This window comes from Tupaia chinensis, unplaced genomic scaffold, assembly GCF_000334495.1.
Source record: "Tupaia chinensis unplaced genomic scaffold, TupChi_1.0 Scaffold138921_1, whole genome shotgun sequence".
NCBI classification, from domain to species: domain Eukaryota; kingdom Metazoa; phylum Chordata; class Mammalia; order Scandentia; family Tupaiidae; genus Tupaia; species Tupaia belangeri.
Genome location: NW_006198812.1, coordinates 30,138 through 50,712, shown reverse-complemented (window position 1 = coordinate 50,712; position 20,575 = coordinate 30,138). Strand labels below are relative to the sequence as shown.

The 20,575-nt window shown below is 40.4% G+C and overlaps 2 protein-coding genes across 2 annotated transcripts in view; one reads left to right on the top strand and one right to left on the bottom strand.

Annotated features, from left to right (window-relative positions):
* The window catches only part of MNAT1 (MNAT1 component of CDK activating kinase), a 240,324-nt gene extending 228,266 nt beyond the window's left edge, over positions 1-12,058 (bottom strand). Inside the window, exon 1 of the mRNA XM_006161766.3 lies at positions 11,841-12,058. Within this exon, the coding sequence (XP_006161828.1) occupies positions 11,841-11,929 (89 nt within the window). The 5' untranslated portion in view covers positions 11,930-12,058. The remainder of the gene's footprint in view (positions 1-11,840) is intronic.
* Positions 12,059-20,405: 8,347 nt separating this feature from the next.
* Positions 20,406-20,575, top strand: part of LOC102481634 (homeobox protein SIX4) — a 10,867-nt gene continuing 10,697 nt past the window's right edge. The window contains 2 exon segments of the mRNA XM_006161767.2: positions 20,406-20,572; position 20,575. The exon segment at position 20,575 is cut by the window's right edge and continues 717 nt beyond it. Coding sequence (XP_006161829.1) covers positions 20,425-20,572; position 20,575 — 149 coding nt within the window. The 5' untranslated portion in view covers positions 20,406-20,424.

Here is a 20,575-nt window from a genome sequence, read left to right as displayed (position 1 = left end):
TGCTAGTGTTTTAAATTCTTAAAGAGTAAAATAATCTGCATTTTAGTAAATAACCTTAACCATCTAATGGATAGCTTCATATGACCTGTTTGGGACATGAATTTAATAATATAAACTTCCAGGAAAACAGATTTTTTCAATATTTATTCATTTTTACTTATTATTATTACTATTTAATTTGTTATAGGGGATGTGTGCGCACCAGAAAGAAACACAGAGAGAAAGGGGGAGTAAGGAAAAGTGAGAAAGCAAGCAGCCAGGTCCGGGACTTGAACTGCGTTTAGCCATGTGGGAGTCCAGCACCTTAACCACCATTCCACCTGCTGGCCGGGAAAACAAGTTCTTTTTATTTTTTTGGCACGTAGGTTTTTGCTACAGGGTGCGTGTGCTCATTCAAGAGACAAAGAATCAGAAAACAAGAAATCACCCCCCAGGAGGGATGGCCACATCACAATCCCTTCTCCTCCATTCACCTCTCTGGATCTTGAGCACACAAGCACACACATAGGCACCCATGTTAAGTTGTTAAGTTTTAAGTTGCCAGGTCCAGGACTGGAACCTCAGTCGACTCCCTAGGAATCCAGTGAGGGACTCATTACACCATCTGCTGGTCCCCAAAGTATCCTTTTTTTTTAAAAAAAAAAAAAAAAGGTTTTTGCCTTAAGGTGTATGTACTTGCCAGGGAGAGAGACAGAGAGAGTGAGAGGGAAAGTGAGAAATCAGTCCCCCCAGGGGTTGATTTTGAAGCCATGGATCTGGGGCTCCAACCACAGTTAAACATGTGGAAGTCCAGCGATGTAACTGCTATGCCATGTGCTGGCCCTGGGAAAACAGATCTTTAAGAATGTCCACAACTGACCTCCGGTGGTGTGGTGGTTAAGGGAACTTAACGCCCACAGCCAATCATGATTCGAGTCCCGGACCTGGTGGTTTGCTTTCTCACTTTCCCCCTCTCTCTCTCACTCTGTCGCTTTCCGGGTCATAGTCGACAGGGTCTCATCTGTGCATGCAAGCCCAAGAATCCAAGAGGAGAATGGAGAAGAGACTGGTGTGGTCATCCTCCCAGGGGGTGATTTCTCACTTTCTGTCTCTCTGTCTCCTCCAAGTGACCTATAGAAAAATTTCTCTTAAAAAAAAGAAGAATGTCCATGAAGCCAAAGATCCAAGAAACTTTCTGATACCTTTGGGTGTTAGCCTCAGAAAGCTACATAAATATATAAAATTATAGGAAAGGATTCCCAACATAGAAAGAAATAGAGTGGAATGGGGATAAGACAATACATACATACACGGAAAGACCATTACAAATAACATTATAGGCCCAGCAACTGGCATGGTGGTTACTGGACTCCCACATGGCTAACTGTGGTTCGAATCCTGGACCTGGCAGCTTGCTTTCTCACTTTCTCACTCTCTCTTGCTCTTGCCCTCTCTGGTCAAATTAAAGTAAGTAAATAAATAAAGTCAAATAAAATGATTCTTAAAAAAATAACATTATTAGTAAATATTTTGTAACCAGTTTTAAGGATTACAACATTGAGTTATACTTAATAAGAAAAGGAATTGAGGGGTCAGAGGGTAGTGTGGTGGCTGAAGCTGCTGCACTCCCACATGGGTGACCCCAGTGTGAGTCCTGGACCTGGCGGATTTCTTTCTCACTTTCCCTGTCTTTATCTCTGTCTCTCTCTGGTGAGCTCATGTGTCCTATAAAACTTAAAAAATAATGATAATAAATAAATTTTTAAAAAGAAAAATTGAAATGAGTATATTATCACTCTCTGCATCTTGAAGACAAAAAGTAACAGCCATATTTAGTCAAACCAAAAAATATATATTCTAGTCATAATGAATCTATAATGAAGTATTTGTATTCCATAATTAGTCAGCACCATCCCCCATACTGAGAAAGGACAGTTAAGGGTGGTTAAGGGTGCTAGACTCTCACATGGCCAATCATGGTTCAAATCTCAGACCTGACAGCTTGCTTTCTCACTCACTTCCCCCCCATTCTGTCTCTCTCTGGTCAAAATAAATAGGGAACCAGCAGTTAGCACAATGGCTATGTCGCTGGACTCCCACGTAGTTGACCACGGTTCGAGTCCCGGACCCGGTGGCTTAAACTCACGCCAGGCACGTGTGCGTGCGTGCCCAAGGTCCCAAGAGGAGAATGGAGGAGAAGGGATTGCAGCATGGCCATCCCCCCTGGGGGGTGATTTCTCACTTTCTGTCTCTCTGTCTTTCTCTGTCTGGTGAGCGCACATGCCCTATAGCAAAAACCTCTCAAAAGAAAAAAAAAAAGAAAAGAAAAAAATAGATAGATAGATATAGATAGATAAAAGTAAATAAAATAATTCTTTAGAAAAAAAAGAACTACAACTAAGAAAAATAACTAAAATTCAGGGCCAGCAGGTGGTACGGTAGTTAATTTGTTGGATTCCCACATGACCAATTTGAGTCTTGGACCTGATGACTTGAAAATCACAACAAATAGATAAATAAATGTAAAAAATAAAAATAATAACTAAAATTTGTCTCAGTCACAATGGCACACTGCTAAAATGCCCAACCTAAAGGTCAAACACAGTGGCATGTGTCTATAAATCTAGCAACTTAGGGATGGCAAACTCAATACTGGCTTGGGCAGTATCATGAGACACTCACTAAAAAAAGAGCTGGGTGGGGCCAGCAGGTGGTGTGGTGGTTGAGGTGCTAGACTCCCACATGGCACACTATGGTTTGAGTCCTGGATCTGGCTGCTTGCTTCCTCACTTTCTCTCTCTCTCTGATGATAACAAATTAAAAATAATAATAATATTTAGGGACCAACAGTTGGTGTAATGGCTATGTCGTGGGACTCCCATGTAGTTGACCACAGTTTGAGTCCCGGACCCAGTGGCTTAAACTTACACCAGGCACGTATGTGTGCGTGCTCAAGATCCTGAGAGGAAAATGGAGGAGAAGGAACTGTAGCGTGGCCATCCCACCTTGGGGGTGATTTCTCGCTTTCTGTCTCTCTGTCTCTGTCTTTCAGGCGAGCACACAACCCCCACTGCAAAAATATCTCAAAAAATAATAATCAAATTTAATATATAATTCTTTAAAAAACAAAAAAGAGCGGGTATGGTGATGTATACCTACAGTATCAGCTGGGAGAATGAGGCAGGAGGACTGCAACATGTCTTAAAAATAAACGAGGGCCAGCTGGTGGTGCAGTGGCTAAGGGGGCTGGCTCCCACATGACTGACTGTGCAGTTTAAGTCTCAGACTCAGCAGTCTGATAAACACCAAGTACATGTGTATGCATGTCCAAATTCCTTAAAGGAGGAATAAATGGAAGAGAACAGACTGCAATGTGACCATCCCCCTACAGAAGGTGCTTTCTCTCTTTCTCTCTCTGTCTCTGTGTCTGGAAAACATATTCATCCTCTTAACAAAGTTTTTTCAAATAATAATAATTAATAAATGAATAATTTTTTATTAACCTTTTTAAATGTTATTGTGTATGGCCAAAGAAAAGATTAAAGCTATTGACTACAATGATTTTCTAATTAACTCAAATTATCCAAATTTTAATAGCTTAAAGGAGGCTAAAATTTATCTATTCTTAAAAAAATTAACAAATCAAAGATATATGCTGGCTAGAAATGACCTATTCTTAAAAAATAAACAAATCAAAGCTAAATGGCTAGCTAGAAATTATCTGTTCTTAAAAAATGAACAAATCAACGTTATATGGCTGGCCTACAACTGGCCAATTTCTGGCTAAACTAGAACCTAGATTTTCTAACCTCCAATTCTCTGTTCTTTTTACTACTCAATCTTTTCTTTGCAAATAGGCTTAACACATTTTAAATTATTTTTTTAATTTTAATTTCTAGGTTAAAAATAAAATACAGGGACCAGCAGTTAGCGTAATGGCTATGTCGCTGGACTCCCATGTAGTCGACTGCAGTTCACATCCCGGACCCGGTGGCTTAAACTCACACGGGGCACATGTGTGTGCATGCCCAAGATCCCGAGAGGAGACTGGAAGAGAAGGGATTGCAGCGTGGCCATCCCTCCCTGGGGGGTGATTTTCTATCTCTCTGTCTCTGTCTGTCTGTCTGGCGAGCGCACGCGCCCTATAGCAAAAACTTCTAAAAAAAAAAAATACATGGGACACCAACTCTTACATAATGTAGTAAAAGCAAAAATCACCTCCTCTGGTGGAAGGATCTTGAGATCCTTTACCACTCAGAAGATGTGAAGTATCAATTTCCTAGAGTTGTTCTGCAGATACTGCTAATCAACTTCAAAACACTCAATTTAAAAAAAAAGAAAAGAAAAGAATGCTTAGAAAAGTACTGGAAGGCTGGACAGTGACAGTAGTGCTGTGGTAAAATGCCATCTGCAAGGAGGAGGGTCTGGAGACTTCCCTGAGTACTCTAGGCACTGTGTGCCCATTATCTGAGGACAGCGGAGGACAGGGGTAGTTCACAGTGCCAAGACCCTGCTGAAGGTTCTCTCTCTCTCACTCAGAAAAAATAAACTAAGAAAAAAGTATTAGAAAAGGAACTAAAGTGGTAAAAAGGTAATCAGAACTACAACAGAAATGAAATGTTAAAGAAGCACAAGCAACTGCCAATTTTGGTGTAAAGAAAATAAACAAGTACACGTACAACAGAGAAAAATCTACAAGACTACCAGAGAAAATAAATGGCTTAACATAGTAAAGCTAGCTTTTCCTTACAAATATAATAAAGCAACTGACACCATACTACCCATCCCACGGGGGAGAGGGGGAGAATAAAATAAAATAAACAAAATATATAAGGCAATTGTATGCAGGCAGTACAAAACAGGCTGCACCAGACACTCTTGACAGATGGGAAACACAAGGTGAGTCCTTGTATAATAATCACCTCAGTTTTCCATCTGAGAAAAATTCCCATGACCATGGCTCAGTAAGCAAGAGGGGAGTCAATTTTGTGTGTGTGCTTTTTTTTAGGTCATTGCCATAGGGCACATGTACTCACCAGAGAAGGACAGAGAAAGAGAGAGAGAAAAAGTAAGAAATCACCCCCCTCCAGGGGAAATGGTCACACTGTAACCCCTTCCTCTTCATTCTTCTCCAGGAATTTTGGGCATGCACACATACATGCCCAGCATGATTTTTAAGCCTCCAGGTCCAAGACTTGAACTTTAGTCTGCCATGTGGGAGTCCAGCACCTTAATCACTACACCACCTGCTGGCCCCAGCAAGCAACAGTGTAAGAAGGGTATAGTGGTTGGGGCCAGCAGGTGGCATGGTGGTTATGAGTGCTGGACTTCCACATGGCTGACCGCGTTTCGAGTCCTGCACCTGGAGGCTTGCTTTCTCACTTTCTCTCTCTGTGTATACAGAGAGTATATTTATTTAGGGACCTAAATAAGTAAAGTTAAATAAGAAATAATTCTTTATTAAAAAAAAATTTTTAAAGAAGGATACAGTGGTTATACTGGTGAATAGGCAGACCTCAAAGCAGTTGATAAAATTGAACTCCACGGGAACCAGCAGTTAGCGTAATGGCTATGTCGCTGGACTCCCAAGTAGTCAACCGTGGTTCACATCCTGGACCCGGTGGCTTAAAACTCACACCGGGCGCGTGTGCGTGCATGCCCAAGATCCCAAGAGGAGAATGGAGGAGAAGGGATTGCGGCATGACCATCCCCGCTGGGGGGTAATTTCTCGCTTTCTGTCTCTCTGTCTCTCTCTGTCTGGCGAGTGCAGGCGCCCTATAGTGAAAACCTCTCCAAAAAAAAAAAAAATTGAACTCCACAAGGCAGGAGGACAAGAAGACATGTGGAGATTCCCCATAAGTCCTTGGCCAAGAAAGTGGTTGGAAATGTGCAGGGAAAAAAGATTAAGGACAAACAACATCCTAGAGTAATACTCATTCTACTCTGATCCTAAAAAAACCTAAAATCAAACCCCAACAAGTTTTTTCAAGAGATTAAAAATGTGTTAGTTTTGTTTAAGTATGGAAACACAACAGGTTCTCCACAGATCCATCTTAACAAACAGTAGGTGATCTGCCAGTAATTAAATTCCCCACAAGAATTTTTAAAAGAAGCAAACCTATATTACAGGGGTTAATACTGTGCATAGGGAACCAGATCCCACGTGGCTGACTACAGTTTAAATCCCAGCCTCAGTGGATCAAAAAACACTTGAGGTGTGTGCATGCATGCCCAAAATCTTGATAGGATAAAGAAACAAAGGAAAAGGGATTGTAATATGAAGATGCCTAATAGGGGAATGTGTTTTCTCTTTCTTTCTCTGGTAAACACATGTGCCCCCTGGCAATAAATGAATACGAATTTTTTTTAAAACTCAATACTCTTCACAAAAAGATAACGAATTCTAGAATCTCTATAATTTCTTATCTGTAGCTAAAAAGTGGCAAACAGAAAATACAAAATAAACAGAAAAATTTGACCCACGGTCCAATAAAAAGAAAGGCAGTCAATAGACACCAACCCTAGAAGGTCAATATAGATGTTGGATTTAGCAGCCAAAAACTTTAAAAATCAGGTATTACAAATATTTTAAAGCAATTAAAATGTATTCAAAGAATTAAAGGAAAAAACATTCATTGAACTAAAGGAGAATATGAAGAACATGATTTTAATGACTATACTGACAGGAACTTTCATAAGAGAAAAGAATATTATTTTTTTAAAGAAATATTTTCCTTAAGAATTGTTTTATTGGGAACCAGCAGTTAGCTTAATGGCTATGTCGCTGGACTGCCACGTAGCTGACCGTGGTTCGCATCCCGGACCCGGTGGCTTAAAACTCACGCCGGGCGCGTGTGCATGCTTACCCAAGGTCCCAGGAGGTGAATGGAGGAGAAGGGATTGTGACGTGACCATCCCCCCAGGGGGTGATTTCTCGCTTTCTGTCTCTCTGTCTCTCTCTCTGTCCATCTGGCGAGCGCACGCGCCCTATAGCAAAAACCTCTCCAAAAAAAAAAAAGAATTGTTTTATTTACCTTTATTCATTTATGTATTTATTTTCATTCAACAAGGGAGACAAAGATAGAGATAGAGAAAATGAGAAAGCAAACCACCAGGTCTAATACTCAAACTGCGGTCAGCCACATGGGAGTCTAGTGCCCTTAACCACCACGCCACCTGTCAGCCCTCAAGAATGGAATGTTTTGGGGACCAGCAGTTAGCGTAATGGCTATGTCGCTGGACTCCCATGTAGTCGACTGCGGTTCGAGTCCCAGACTCGGTGGCTTAAATTCACGCTGAGCACGTATGCGTGCATGCCCAAGATCCCAAGAGGAGAATGGAGGAGAAGGGATTGCGGCCTGGCCATCCCCCTGGGGGTGATTTCTCGCTTTCTGTCTCTGTCTCTGTCTGTCTGGTGAGCGCACATGCCCTATAGCACACAAAAAAAAACTCTCAAAAAAAAAAAAAAAAAAGAATGGAATTTTTTTAAAAAAAATAACAGTATGAGGAACCAGAATATGGCATAATGGTTAAGTCACTGGACTCCCACATAGTTTACTGCAGTTCAAATCCCAGACTCAGAGACTTAAAACTCACGCTGGGCATGTGTGTAAGCATGTGTGCCCAAAGTCCCAAGAGAAGAATGGAGGAGAGAGGAGTGCAGCATGGTAATTCTCCCAGGGGGTGATTTCTGCCTTTCTATCTCTGTCTCTCTGGCAAGCGCATGTGCCCTAGAGCAAAAATCTCTATATAAAAATAAATAACAAAAATATAACAAAAAATGCAGTAGTAAATGAAAATTTTACCATATAGATTTAGTGAAAGATTGGAAATAGCACATTTATAGAGTATGTTCTCTTATCCCAACAGAATAAAATTAAAACATACTTAGATAAAATAAAAACACATCTAGCAAGTCCCCTTTTCTAAATCTCCCATCTAAATGAATGTCTTTTCCTACATTTTCTGCCAACAGGGTGCTGCTTTTTAATCTGCACAAAAATACGGTATAAGATAGGAATATTAATTAAAACAAGCAAATTAATACCACTTCTTAATTATTCTTACTAACAAATAAAAAAATAAATTCAAACTTAATCTGATAAATATTCTAAATATTTCCTTGAAATCATTAGTTTTTTGCTATAGGGCACGTGACTCGCCAGAAAGAGAGACAGAAAGCGAGAAATCACTCCCCAGTGGGGATGGCCACACTACAATCCCTTCTCCTCCATTCTCCTCTCAGGATCTTGGGCACGCACATGCGCCCGGCATGAGTTTAAGCCACCAGGTCCAGGACTCCAACTGTGGTTAACTACATGGGAGTCCAGCGACATAGCCATTATGCCAGCTGCTGGCCCAAGATAAAAATCTTAAGTGAATATGGCAAAAATATCTTTATATACTAGAATGGTAGGTATATAATGTGTTTTGTTTCATTTTTAGTTTTTTAGTTTGCTAAACAGTGCATGCACTTGGGTTGGGAGAAGCACACATGTGTACCAAAGAGTGAAAAGACATTCTGCATGGGGGATATGACACCGCACTCCTTCTACTCCATTTCTCCATTTGGGATTGTGGGCACACACACACACAAAACCAGCATATTTCTCAGGCTGCCAGGTCCAGGATTCTCTAGGTGCAACTGGTCATGTGGAATCCAGTCTCTTTAACCATGTAGCATGCATGCCCCAAATCCCAATAAGATGTAGAGATGGAGGAGAAGAGTTCACAATGTGACCACACCACACTGGAAGATGTTCTCTCCCTCCGTCACTTCTTCCCTCCCTCATGCATGTGCCCTACAGCAAAAGCTAAAAAAAGTCTTAATCTAAGCTAAAATTTTGTTCTGTATCAATGAATATAGGAAAGAGCTCACCAATCTTTTTTTGTATTTCCTTCTAAAAATTAAAATTATATAAGCAATTAGTAACAATAACAATCAAACCTAGGCTAGCCCCCAAGAGACTTCCTAATAAGGATGATTCAGTAGTGAAAATGCTAAAGAATTCATATTAAAGGGGCTAGCGGGTGGTATGATGGTTTAGGTGCTGGACTCCCACATGGCAAAACAAGTTTTGAGTCCTGGACCTGGGGGCTTGACTTTCTCACTTTCCCTCTCTTTCTCTCCTTCTCTCTGGTCAAATAAAAATAATAAAAATAATGAATAAAATTAAATAAAAATACTAATCTTAAAAAGAATTCATATTAAGAAAATTACAGGGGCCAGCAGGTGGCATGGTGGTTAGGGCAACTGACTCCCACATGTCCAATGACGGTTTTGAGTACCAGACCCAGTAGCTTGACAATCACACAGAGCCACTGCGTGTGTATGCCCAAAACCGTAAGAGGAGAAGGGATTGCAGCACGGCAATCCACCATTGGAGAATTTTCACTTTCCCTCTCACTGTCTCTCTCTGGAGCACATTCACCCTATGACAAAAATCTTAAAAAAAAAAAATTACAACAGACCATTATAATTAAACATATTTTCACATTTTACAGTCTATTGAATTCACTTAAAGATTATCATTGTTGGGACCAGCAAATGGCATAATGGTTATGTCGCTGGACTCTCACTCAGTTGAACGCAGTTCAAGTCCCAGATCTGGCAGCCTGAAACATGCCGAACACGTGTGCATGTGTGCCCAAAATCCCAAGAGGAGACTGGAGGAGAAGGAAATGCATCATGGCCATTCCCCCAGGATGGCAGTGATTTCTCACTTTCTGTCCCTCTCTGTCTCTCTGGCGAGGGCACACACCCTACTACAAAAAATCTCTTAAAAAAAAAATTATCAGTGTGCAAATCTTTCCTAGCAGACCAAATAAATCCTGCTTGAATTTTATTTCTGCTTATCACACATATCATACACAAATAATAATAATGATATGATAGCCAATATACATTGACTACTATGTGACAGAAATTCTAATAAATGCTTCCAATTAAAAGATATTTTATATACATTATTAAATCCTCAAAAACAGTAACACAGGCAACACTATGTTTACTATTGTACAAATAAGAATGAAGTGCAAAGAGATAGTCATTTGCCTAGCCATAGGGTTGCAAAAGTAAAGAATTTGAAATCAGGCTGATTCCAAAGCTTTTTTTCTTAGCCAGTACACTACAGCCTCCTAATCCTTTTGTTCCTATTTCAAGTCAAAAAAGGACCGTAAAGTGTTGCCTATAACAGGTTAGGAAATTAACCAAAGTAACTACAGCAGCAGAATGAATTAGGTAATTCTCAACTCTTAGTCCTTAAGAAAAAGGACTAAGGATACAACAGAAACAATTTCCAATTGAAATAACTATTTTATAATTGTCTAATAAAAGTGACATTTATTTTTCTGAAATCTCATAATCATCCCTGATTGACTAACTTCTGCTAGGCCAAAAAAATTACATTAGTATCCTTCTAGTAAATTACATTTGGTTTCCTTCCAAAAAAGCAAACTCCCTTTCCTTTAGCACTAACTATACCAAACTGATACAGGGAAATGTTAATAACTTGAACAAAATCTAAAAATCTAAGAGTCTATCTATAGTGTTTGCCTTATTTCCCTTTGCCATGAGTTCCACTTGATTATTTTACTTTATTTTTAATCTTAAACCATTCAATCACAGCTCTGTGCACTTCTCTGCTGGGTAAAGCAAAGGAAAATAAAGATTAATAAGAAACAGGGACCAATTAAGTGGGCTAATGATAATTATTAAGTACAGCTACTCATGCAACTTATGCTTAAACTAAACATTGTCTATCACACTGTAAATTATCCATTATTTTTTATCTCTGAGAAACTACAGGAATGCAAGGGAACTTCAGTTCATGGAAAAAATGGAATAAAAGTACAAGTTTATTATGGTCCAAAAAAAGAGATACATTTGCAAGGTTTTATTTTCCCCCCACAATAGCTGTTTTCCATTAACTTTTTGAAGACCCTTCACATTTATATGGCATCTTTCATCTCAAAGCATTTTAGAGAACCACTTTTACTGAACTACATTTGACCATGAAAATCTGGCATGAAACTCTTTAACCAATTCCTGCACTTATTCTTCAAAACACACAAATTCAGTCTCCCACTTTCATCCTCTCTCCCTCAAAATAGGCATTCTAGAGTCAGACTTCCTAAGTTCCAATTCTAGCAGGGAACACTTAATATGGGGCCTTGAGTTTTGTTTTCTTACCTGTGAAATGGAAACAATAACAGTACCTACTCTGTGGGGCTGCTGTGGGAATGAAGTGAGCTACTTTAAGTGAGATAACTACTCAAGCACAGGGCATGGCACAGTGCACTCAGTAAATGCCAGCCATTATTTTATATCCAAAATTAACTGCACAGAATCTGAATTTTCTTCCTCTTAGTGATGGGGATCTAAACGAATTCCATCAAAATAAGTGAGCATACCCACGAGGTTTTCAAATTAACTCATGATAAACAGCAGCAGTATTCATTCATGGAAATTTCAACTTCATAGGGCTTCTGCTGTTTTCAATAAAATTATTTCATATCCAATTAAAGAAACACTCCAATCCTTCACACTTTTAGCCAAATAAGTCTGGAGCCTAGATGACAACACAAACTCTGGAAATAGTCGGGATCTGCACTGGCTCTAAGAGGGGCGAACTTGACAATTTCTGGGTACCACACTGGAAACCCACAGTTCAAAACAGGCCAGATCCGCTCAGGACAAGCAGCTACCGTCGATTTAAAATACTTCCTTTCCAACATTTTCCTCCCCAGTGTTGAAACTAACGCCGCCTTTCACAGCCCCGACCCAAGGCCAAGAATCTCCCTGCTCTCTCCTCCCACCCTGATCGTCACTCCCCCATGGAATCCACTGTCGACCGACTCACAGAGTGTGTCCGCACACATTCACCATCAGCTTCAAGGACGGGTTCCGGTATTTGGTAGTCTTACATCGGGGACAGCCCTGATCGTCCATGGCGCTTTATCGCCTACCGACTCTCCCCGACGCCTGCTTCGGCTGCAGCCACAGCCACCGACAAACCCCCTCAGACCTGACGCCAAGCAGGATCCTACCAACAGGCACTTGGCAGGAACGGTCCATTCGCGAAAGAGCACCGACTGGAGTTGAGGCACCACAACACAAACGTTCCGCCACCGAGTTCTCTGTTCCTGCTCCTGGAGGTGGATCAGATATAAGACACTATACCTTGGATTTTGGGGGAAAGTGGAGTGAGTGACTTTTCAAAAGGGAAATTATATAAATTATATGAAAAGTACTATCTCTACTCACTTAGTTGCATTTTTCAAGGTACCGTGTCACAATTAGGAAGATAAATTCTCACTAAATGTTAGAATAGTGCTATGACTAATATCTGGCATGTTTTGAAGGCAACCACTTCCCTCATAACTGTACAGTATACGTAATAGTGTCACGTGTCTCTAGTATCTTTATACCCCCACCCATAATACATATATTATCCTAAATATTGAAGTACGTAAGTATACATACAACTTTATTTCAGCAATCTTAAGACCTGACAGCCTGAATCCCTTTGTAAATCGCAAGCCACATTCATTGCACATATCCAGAATGCAAAATGAAGTCTGTAAAAAACAGTGCTATTAGATAATAAACCCCTCCTACTGTAAGGATCACATGTTATTCATCTTCAACATAAGGACTTGTTGATAATGAATAAAAAAAGAATTAACCAACGACCATCAAATAATGTAAAGTGAAAAGTTTTAATGACACGTATGTTTTTGGAATCACTTTTATCTAACCCAAACTCTGTCAGAGGAAGTGAGCATGCAAACAAGGTTCTTCAAATCAACCCATACAATGAATACCAACTCATGGTAATTTTGTTTTTAATAGTTATCATATTTAACTTTATTTATTGATGTATTTGGGTTGTTTTTGTTTGTTTTAATTTGACCAGAGAGGGACAGAGTGAGAGAGAGCGAGAGCAAGGTGCCAGGTACAGGACTCTAATCGTAGTCAGCCATATGGGAGCTCAGCGGCATTAATCATCACGCCACCTGCCGGCCCCACTCATTAATGTTTAACTCTTTTTTTTTTTTTTTTGGAGAGGTTTATGCTATAGGGCTTGTGTGCTCGCCAGAAAGACAGAGAGAAACTGAGAGACATAAAGCGAGAAATCACCCCTCCAGGGGGGATGGCCATGCCGCAATCCCTTCTCCATTATTCTCACGGGATCTTGGGCACACACACACACACACAGGAACCTGGCATGAATTTAAGCCACCGGGTCTGGGACTCGAACCACAGTCGACTACATGGGAGTCCAGCGACATAGCCATTATGCTAACTGCTGGTCCCTCAGTAATGTTTAACTCTTCATAGAACTTTTGTACTTTTCAATAAACACATAAAAGAATATTCCAACTCTACTTTTTTAAACAGTGAACCCAACAGGCAACCCAATAGCCTAAAAATACAGTTGGAATTTCCATTGTTTATAGAGAGGGAAGTTGATAAACAATTAGATACCTTATCTGAAAACCAGCAGACCAAAGCAAACCACAGAAACACAGGAGTTTATATTAGTGTAGTGATGTCAACCATTTACCTAATAAATAAGCCATATAACATCCTTGGTCATAAATAGGATTATAATGATTTAATCATTATGTATTATAATATATGATTATATCATTATATATTATAATGTATAATAATTATATAAAATATAATTTTATATTATAATGTATGAATATATAACATATAATGATATAATAATATATTATATAATGATATATTATAATCATTATATTATATATATTATAATACATAATGATTATAATATCATTCATTAATAGAATTTAAACTAATGTAAATTTATTCCTTAGTTTTCTTACTTAGGCAACACCAAATACTGTACTGACCTGAAGTCTTATTATATTGCTATCATCTTTTTTTTTCCTTGAGAGAGCAATACTGAGAGAAAGAGACAAAGAGAGAAGCAGGCACCCCCTACAAGGTATTCACACACCAGTCTCCAGCCTCAGCCACCCCAGATCATAGATACATGCACAGTATGCACAAGTAAACCTCAGGACTCAAACCCAGGACCCTCCCAGCATCTGAGAGCATTGTGTAACTGCTGCACCTCTGCCACCATGGCTGGCTGCTATTATCTCATTGAAAGAGACCACATGATTACATGATTCAGAGCAAAACTCACTAAAAATAAAAGCAACTTTCAGATCTTCACGTATTAACAGAACAGAAAATTTCTGGTAAAGAATGAATCTCGTCTATGAGCAAATAAAATGTTTAGCTAATACCACATGGAGAAGTCATCCATTCAATTAGCAGTATTGTTGTTATTACCAGGACAGTTTTAATGTCTTTGAAGAGGAGATTCCCAACCACATGTGAAGTGACTTGTTTTTCCTTTCTCCCAAAAAGTAAGATCAAGGCAAATAAAGATAGCACTGAAAATTTGTGGGAGGAAACATTGCTACAAGCTTTTTAATTTTCTTGATGGGAAACTACTAACAGGGAAACATGGTAGCAAAAGCTGACTTGGAACTCTATCAGATAAGCTTTAAGAGCGAAGCTAAAATCAGTATAAAATAGTGCTTATAGATTTGGTCTCTGGAGCCAAAGGGCTGAATTAAAGAGCTAGCTTCATCATTTACTGGTTATATGACCTTGAGTTTTCTCAGCCTTAAGTTGAGAATAATACATCTAAAGGCTAAATAAGATAGTTCATTTACAATGTTTAATACAGTATCTAGCACAGGATAAGAGTTCAATAACTGTTGGCCATTATTAATAGTAGCACTAATAGTATTAGCAGTAATAGCATCTAAAAGAGGCAATGTAACGTAATAGGAAAAGTCTGATCTTTTAAATCAGACAGACCCGATTTAAGCCTTGCCTCAGTTTCCTTCCTCCATATAATATACTTCATGGAGTTGCCATAATGATTAAATTACATGGCATGGACATTTATGACAGGCCCAGTACAATGCTTGTACATAATAGAAACTCTGAAATGTACATCCGTACCAGGGGTGGGGCTCAGTAGCATAGGATGGCCAGAGAGCTTTGAGCAGGAAAGCACGGATTCAAGTAAAACTTTAGCCTATGTAGAAAACCAGCAAACTATCGAGCTTCCTACATTTCTGAAAAGCAGCCCTATCCCAATAGCGGACCAAGTGGGCCTAATTTTTCTCTCTAAATCTGCTCATTGTCTAGCACTCCTGCCTCAGTTATCAGTAGATTCTGTATTCCTGGAGCAGTTTTTCTCAAATGCAGATTTTCTTTTCCACTCCACAGATATGGACCCAAGTTGGATTTTTCTCATCTAAAGGGGGCATGTATTCTTTTGACCCTTTACAAGGAATAGCATCTCTCCCCCATTCTCATGGAAAATAGTCCCTCCCCTACACACCTATATAGTTCTACTGGACCTTCCAATCACAATGCTGGCACTCTGGCCCAGAGGCTGGAATACAACCATTATTAGATCAAACAAATATCATCCCTAGAATATGTCTTTCAAATTGTCAAGAAGAGGGACCAATGCGTAGCATTGGTTAAGGTGCTGGACTCTCACATGGTCGACCACAGTGCCAGTCATAGCAGCCCGCGTTCTTTGTCTCTTTCTTTCTCTCTCTCTCTCTCTCTCTCTCTCTCTCTCTCTCTCTGGTGAGTGTATGTGCCCTATAGAAAAAATTTTAAAGTAATAATAAATACAATTAAATAAATAATTATTTTTTAATTGGCAAGAAAGGGAAAAAGCAGAAGAGCCTCTTTGATAATACTAGAAAATATGAACAACTGGGAGCTCCTGGAAGCCACTGTTCCAACCTTCTGGGAAAAGCTCTTTTGAAAATTAACTCAATGAGAAAGGTAGAGGCAAGTGAAATGGAACAACAGGTCTTCAAGCCAGCTGCACTCCTGCTCTCCACATTGTTGGGTATCATGATCCAGTAAGTTCATCAGCTAGCCTAGGCCAGTTCAAATGGGGTTTCTAGATTCTGAAAAATCCGTATAGATGCTGCTATGTCGGGGAGATGACTAAAACCTGGCATCCAATCAGCCTCTACTAGAATATCTTCCCTCCACCATTGCCTACATAACTCACGAAGTCACCCTTTTTCTCATCAGTGTCTGACACAGGGAGATGATGTGGGCACTGAGAACTCCCTCCCTCCACCCTTGCCCACGTAAGTCACTAAGCCACCCTTTCTCTGCTCATCAGTGTCTGACTCAGGGAGATGACGTGGGCACTGAGAACTCCCAGCCATTACATCCAAGGCTCTTCCACCAATCTTAATTCTTCTAGTACAACTTTGAAGAACCCTAGAAAAGGATTCTAATTGTTTTGGTTGGTACAAGTTCCCAACCTGGATCAATCAATGCTGGCCATGATATGACACAAAAACACAGCCCACTGTACACACCACACCAAACTGAGCACTCATTCAAAGACCTTCATGATTTGTTGCCAACGTGTCTTTTAAGCTAATTTGTATTATGTTTACATAAAACACATACTCCATAAACACTGGATTACTCAGTATTTCAGAAATAAACCTAAAACACCTTGTTGTTTTGATGCCAGGCTTTTCCCATTCTATTTCTTCTGCATCTACTGAACTGCCATTCTTTCTTTCCTTAAAGACCCAGCTAAAACTTCACTCCCCATTGTCCTCTCCTCTCAAAATACACGTCTTCATCCTTACCAGTCGTATATACTGTAATAAACTTATGACTCTGTCTTATCTCCCCCAACTAGAGTTTAAGCTCTTCAGAGTTAGAGACCCAATACATTTCATCTTTTTATCCTTTGGCACCTATTGCAATGCCTTGTACTTAGTCAAGACTCAATGTTTGGCCAATGAATGACTCTTCAGAAATACTCACTACATGTCATCAATTGTCACTAAATATCAATAGATTAGAGATGCCTTTAGAATCTCACTCCTGGCATATTACGAGCACGTAAACTTTCTGAAATAGAAAGAACCTACACAGATACAATGAAATGATCTTCTCTCCCTTTTCCAGAAGCCAAAGTCATCCTTGGAAAAAGAAATCTCTATTCTTGGTGGCAAAACCATCAAATATATTCGAGCAAAATGTAACATTTTGTGATAAACTGGATTTTCTTCAATACACTAAAATGGCAAAAGATTCTCACATACTCTCATCAGTATCTCTAGCTGGAAGGAAAAAACAGAAATAAGCAGCTTGGTCTTTATGTTCTTTACTCTTACACAAACACGGTCGCAACTCTGTTTTCTGGGACCAGCAGATGGCATAAAGGTTATGTAACTGGACTTTCACAGAGTTGATTACTATTGGAGTCCAGGGCCCGGCAGCTTAAAACATGCTAGGTGCGTGTGCATGCATGCCCAAGATCCCAAGAGGAGAATGGAGGAGACAGGATTGAGATGTGGCCCTCCCCCCTCGGAAGTGATTTCTCACTTTTGTCTGTCTCTGTCTCTCCAGCGAGTGCAAGCACCCTATAGCAAAAATCTCTCTTAAAAAAAATAATAAACAACTCTGTTTTCCCAAATCACAACACAAGTCGTGACGCACATCAGCCCAACAGACTCAATGTTCACAATATGGCAGACAGAAAGTAGGAGCACGTGTTCACCAATTTTACAAACCATTTGGCAAAATCAGGGCACTAAGTCCACATGCCCTCAAGTCTGGTGCTCTATTCATTCAAACATAGCTGACCATATTTGAGTCCACTTTGAATTGCTGGCAGAATGAGCTCTGAGACTCCATCTGACAAAAGAACCCTGAACCTGGTGTTTGATTTCACTTTAAGTCCTATGAGCATCTCCTCCTGGAGCTATAGCATACCAATGTAGCTACAGGATACAGGTGTCATAAAAGTCCATGACTACTTCTAGGTAATCTTTTGGACCTAGGAGCAAACATATCCAGAAGACATGCAGAAATCAATGCATAGTTTCCCAAGTCCATACACTATATTTGCTCCATAATTCTGAAGCAGATTCCTAAATTTGATCTTGGATAGTCCACAATACAATCAAAGGAATTTCCATTGAGGATACATGACTGACTCCTTACTTTACACTATCAGGAGGAAGATAACAAACATTTACTAAGGATTAATTACGACCAGGTGCTTTTTGGCACATCTTATCTCATTTAATCCTCACGACATCCATCTTCACTTTTATAGTCAAGTAGCTAATAAATGGCAGAGCTAGGATTAAATTTTTATCTAGCTAGCTGATTTCAAATCCACATCCTTTCCACTAAGGCAAGCTACCTCTCGTCTACTTTGCTCAAATATGCTTTAAAAACCCAAGAAACTTAATGCAATGTGGTATCCTAGATTGGATCATGGACAGAAAACACAACATTAGTGGGAAAATTGGTGAAATCCAAGTACACACTAGATTTTAGTTAGTAATATGCCGATGTTAATTTGCTTGGACTGTCCCATTATAATGTAAAATGTTAACATGAGGAGCAACTTGTGAAGAGTGAATGGGAATTCTTTGTGCTATTTTTATGTCCTTCCTATAAATCAAAATCATTCTAAAATGATAAGTATATTTTTGGAAATTCAAGGACATTTTGAATCTCAAATATTGTCCTGAAGCTTGGTGCCTAATGGGATCCTTCCAATGGAGTAGAAGCACATGGTCTTTTTTATGATTATGAATTTTAGGTCTACTAAAGATGTCACTGCTGGCTTTGTCATATCAGGGTAGTATAAAAATAAATTCAGTTGTCAATCAAATGAAATCCTGGTTAACCAGCAATAAAATGCAACCTGTCTGCAAAAAAGTAAACCTTGCCAAGTTGATCATGACAGCAGGTGACCTAAACAGCTGCTTTATAATATGCTGAAGTAAGCAGTTAGGGGCAGTTGGGAAGCAGAAATACAAGGCCACCCTGCAGTAAAGGTTAGGATGAAGTCAGTAAAAGGTTGAACTTGGGGAAAGAACAGAAGCAGGCAGACCAAACTGACCCACAGTGATTAGATAAGCAGAGATGGGTTCGTCCCTTTCTGTATTAAGGCTTCACACAAACTATGAAGAAAAAAGACTGAATTGCAAATAGCAACAGGCCCTACCTCTGACACATATTCCTCTCACAGTCCACCCTTCCACTTCAGCCTGGAACAGAGGGCAGCCCTCCATCTGTCTGGGCTGGGAAACAAGACTGCTGATCCTGCACTGATCTAGAAGGCACCTGCACATAGAGATGGTGTTTCTACCAGGAATATCATCTTCAAAGAACCATTCATAAACTGACATTAAAAATGTTCACATAGAAGACTTAAATGTCCATATCATGGCTGTCAGGCTGTCATTTAAAGCTAATCTCTCCACGCTACTCATCCAGGATAACACACAGTTTAATACTCTTTTTTTAAAATAATTATTTTATTCATTTATTTTAATTTGACAAGAGAGGGACAGAGTGAAAGAGAAAGTGAGCTACCAGGTCCCGGACTCAAACCTCAGTCGGCCATGTGGGAGTCCAGCGCCTTCAACCCCCCCAAGCCACCTGCTGGCACCACAGTTTAACATTCTATATGCTTAACTATATCATGTTCAATTTGGTCGCGTTGCCAGTCCTATGGGCGACTCAGGCTTCTTGTTTTTTGTCTTCTCAGTGGGCTATTTTGACCACTTCTTGTAAAATTTTCAAAACATGTTTCTCCCTTTGGAATTTTAATGTATTGTAAATGCTTGCCCCTTAGAACATTTTCTAGTGCCATTTTATTTTTGACCTCTTTGAATACAGAATCCTTGGCAAAGGCATCCGAAGGGTGTGGGGGTAGTGTGATACTGAGAAGCTTCTGATTTGTCCTCTGAAGTTTTGCCATCTAGTGTAGATGCTTAGGGTGGTCTCTTTGTTAAGAATTTTGCCGACCAGACCTTAAGGTCACACAATTAATATTCGCTCTAGAATTGGAGCGCCTCTCTTTGAAAGAGTTGTCCAGTTTTCAGGCCACGCGAGGTGACTTCCCGCCCAGCAGCAGGGCCTGAAAGGAATGTCGGTGTTTCTCTCCAGGTATAGGTGCCTGGGGGTCAGGGGGAGAGAAAAGGCAAGGGGTGGAGTAGGAGGCGGGTGATCGACAGGGATAGAAACGCTGTCTCCTCCTCCCTCGGAATGCGAAATAGCCAATGAGGTGGCGCGGCCGGCGCCTGTGCCATATAGTATGCAGCAAGCGGAGGAGTCACGTTGGGGGAACGGCAGAAAGCAGCTATCCGTTTACACTACTTTGCTCTAGCTGCTATCTTAATGGTGACTGCGTGGCCGGGGGGAAACCTGATCGGCCAGATCCAGCCGAAACCGGGAGGGAGGGAGTGGGCTTTCCGGAGGGGGGGAAGGGGGGAGGGAGACGAAGAAGGAGGAGTAAGAGAGGGGGAAAGAAAGAGGAAAAGAGTGCGAGGGAGTGAGGGAGGGAGGAAAATAAACAACAAAAAATGTCCTCTTCCTCCCCCACCGAGCAGATTGCGAGTGCGGCGGACATCAAGCAGGAGAATGGGATGGAAAGCGCCTCGGAAGGGCAGGAGGCGCACCGAGAAGTGGCGGGGGGCGCGGCGACTGGGCTGAGCCCCCCGGCTCCAGCCCCTT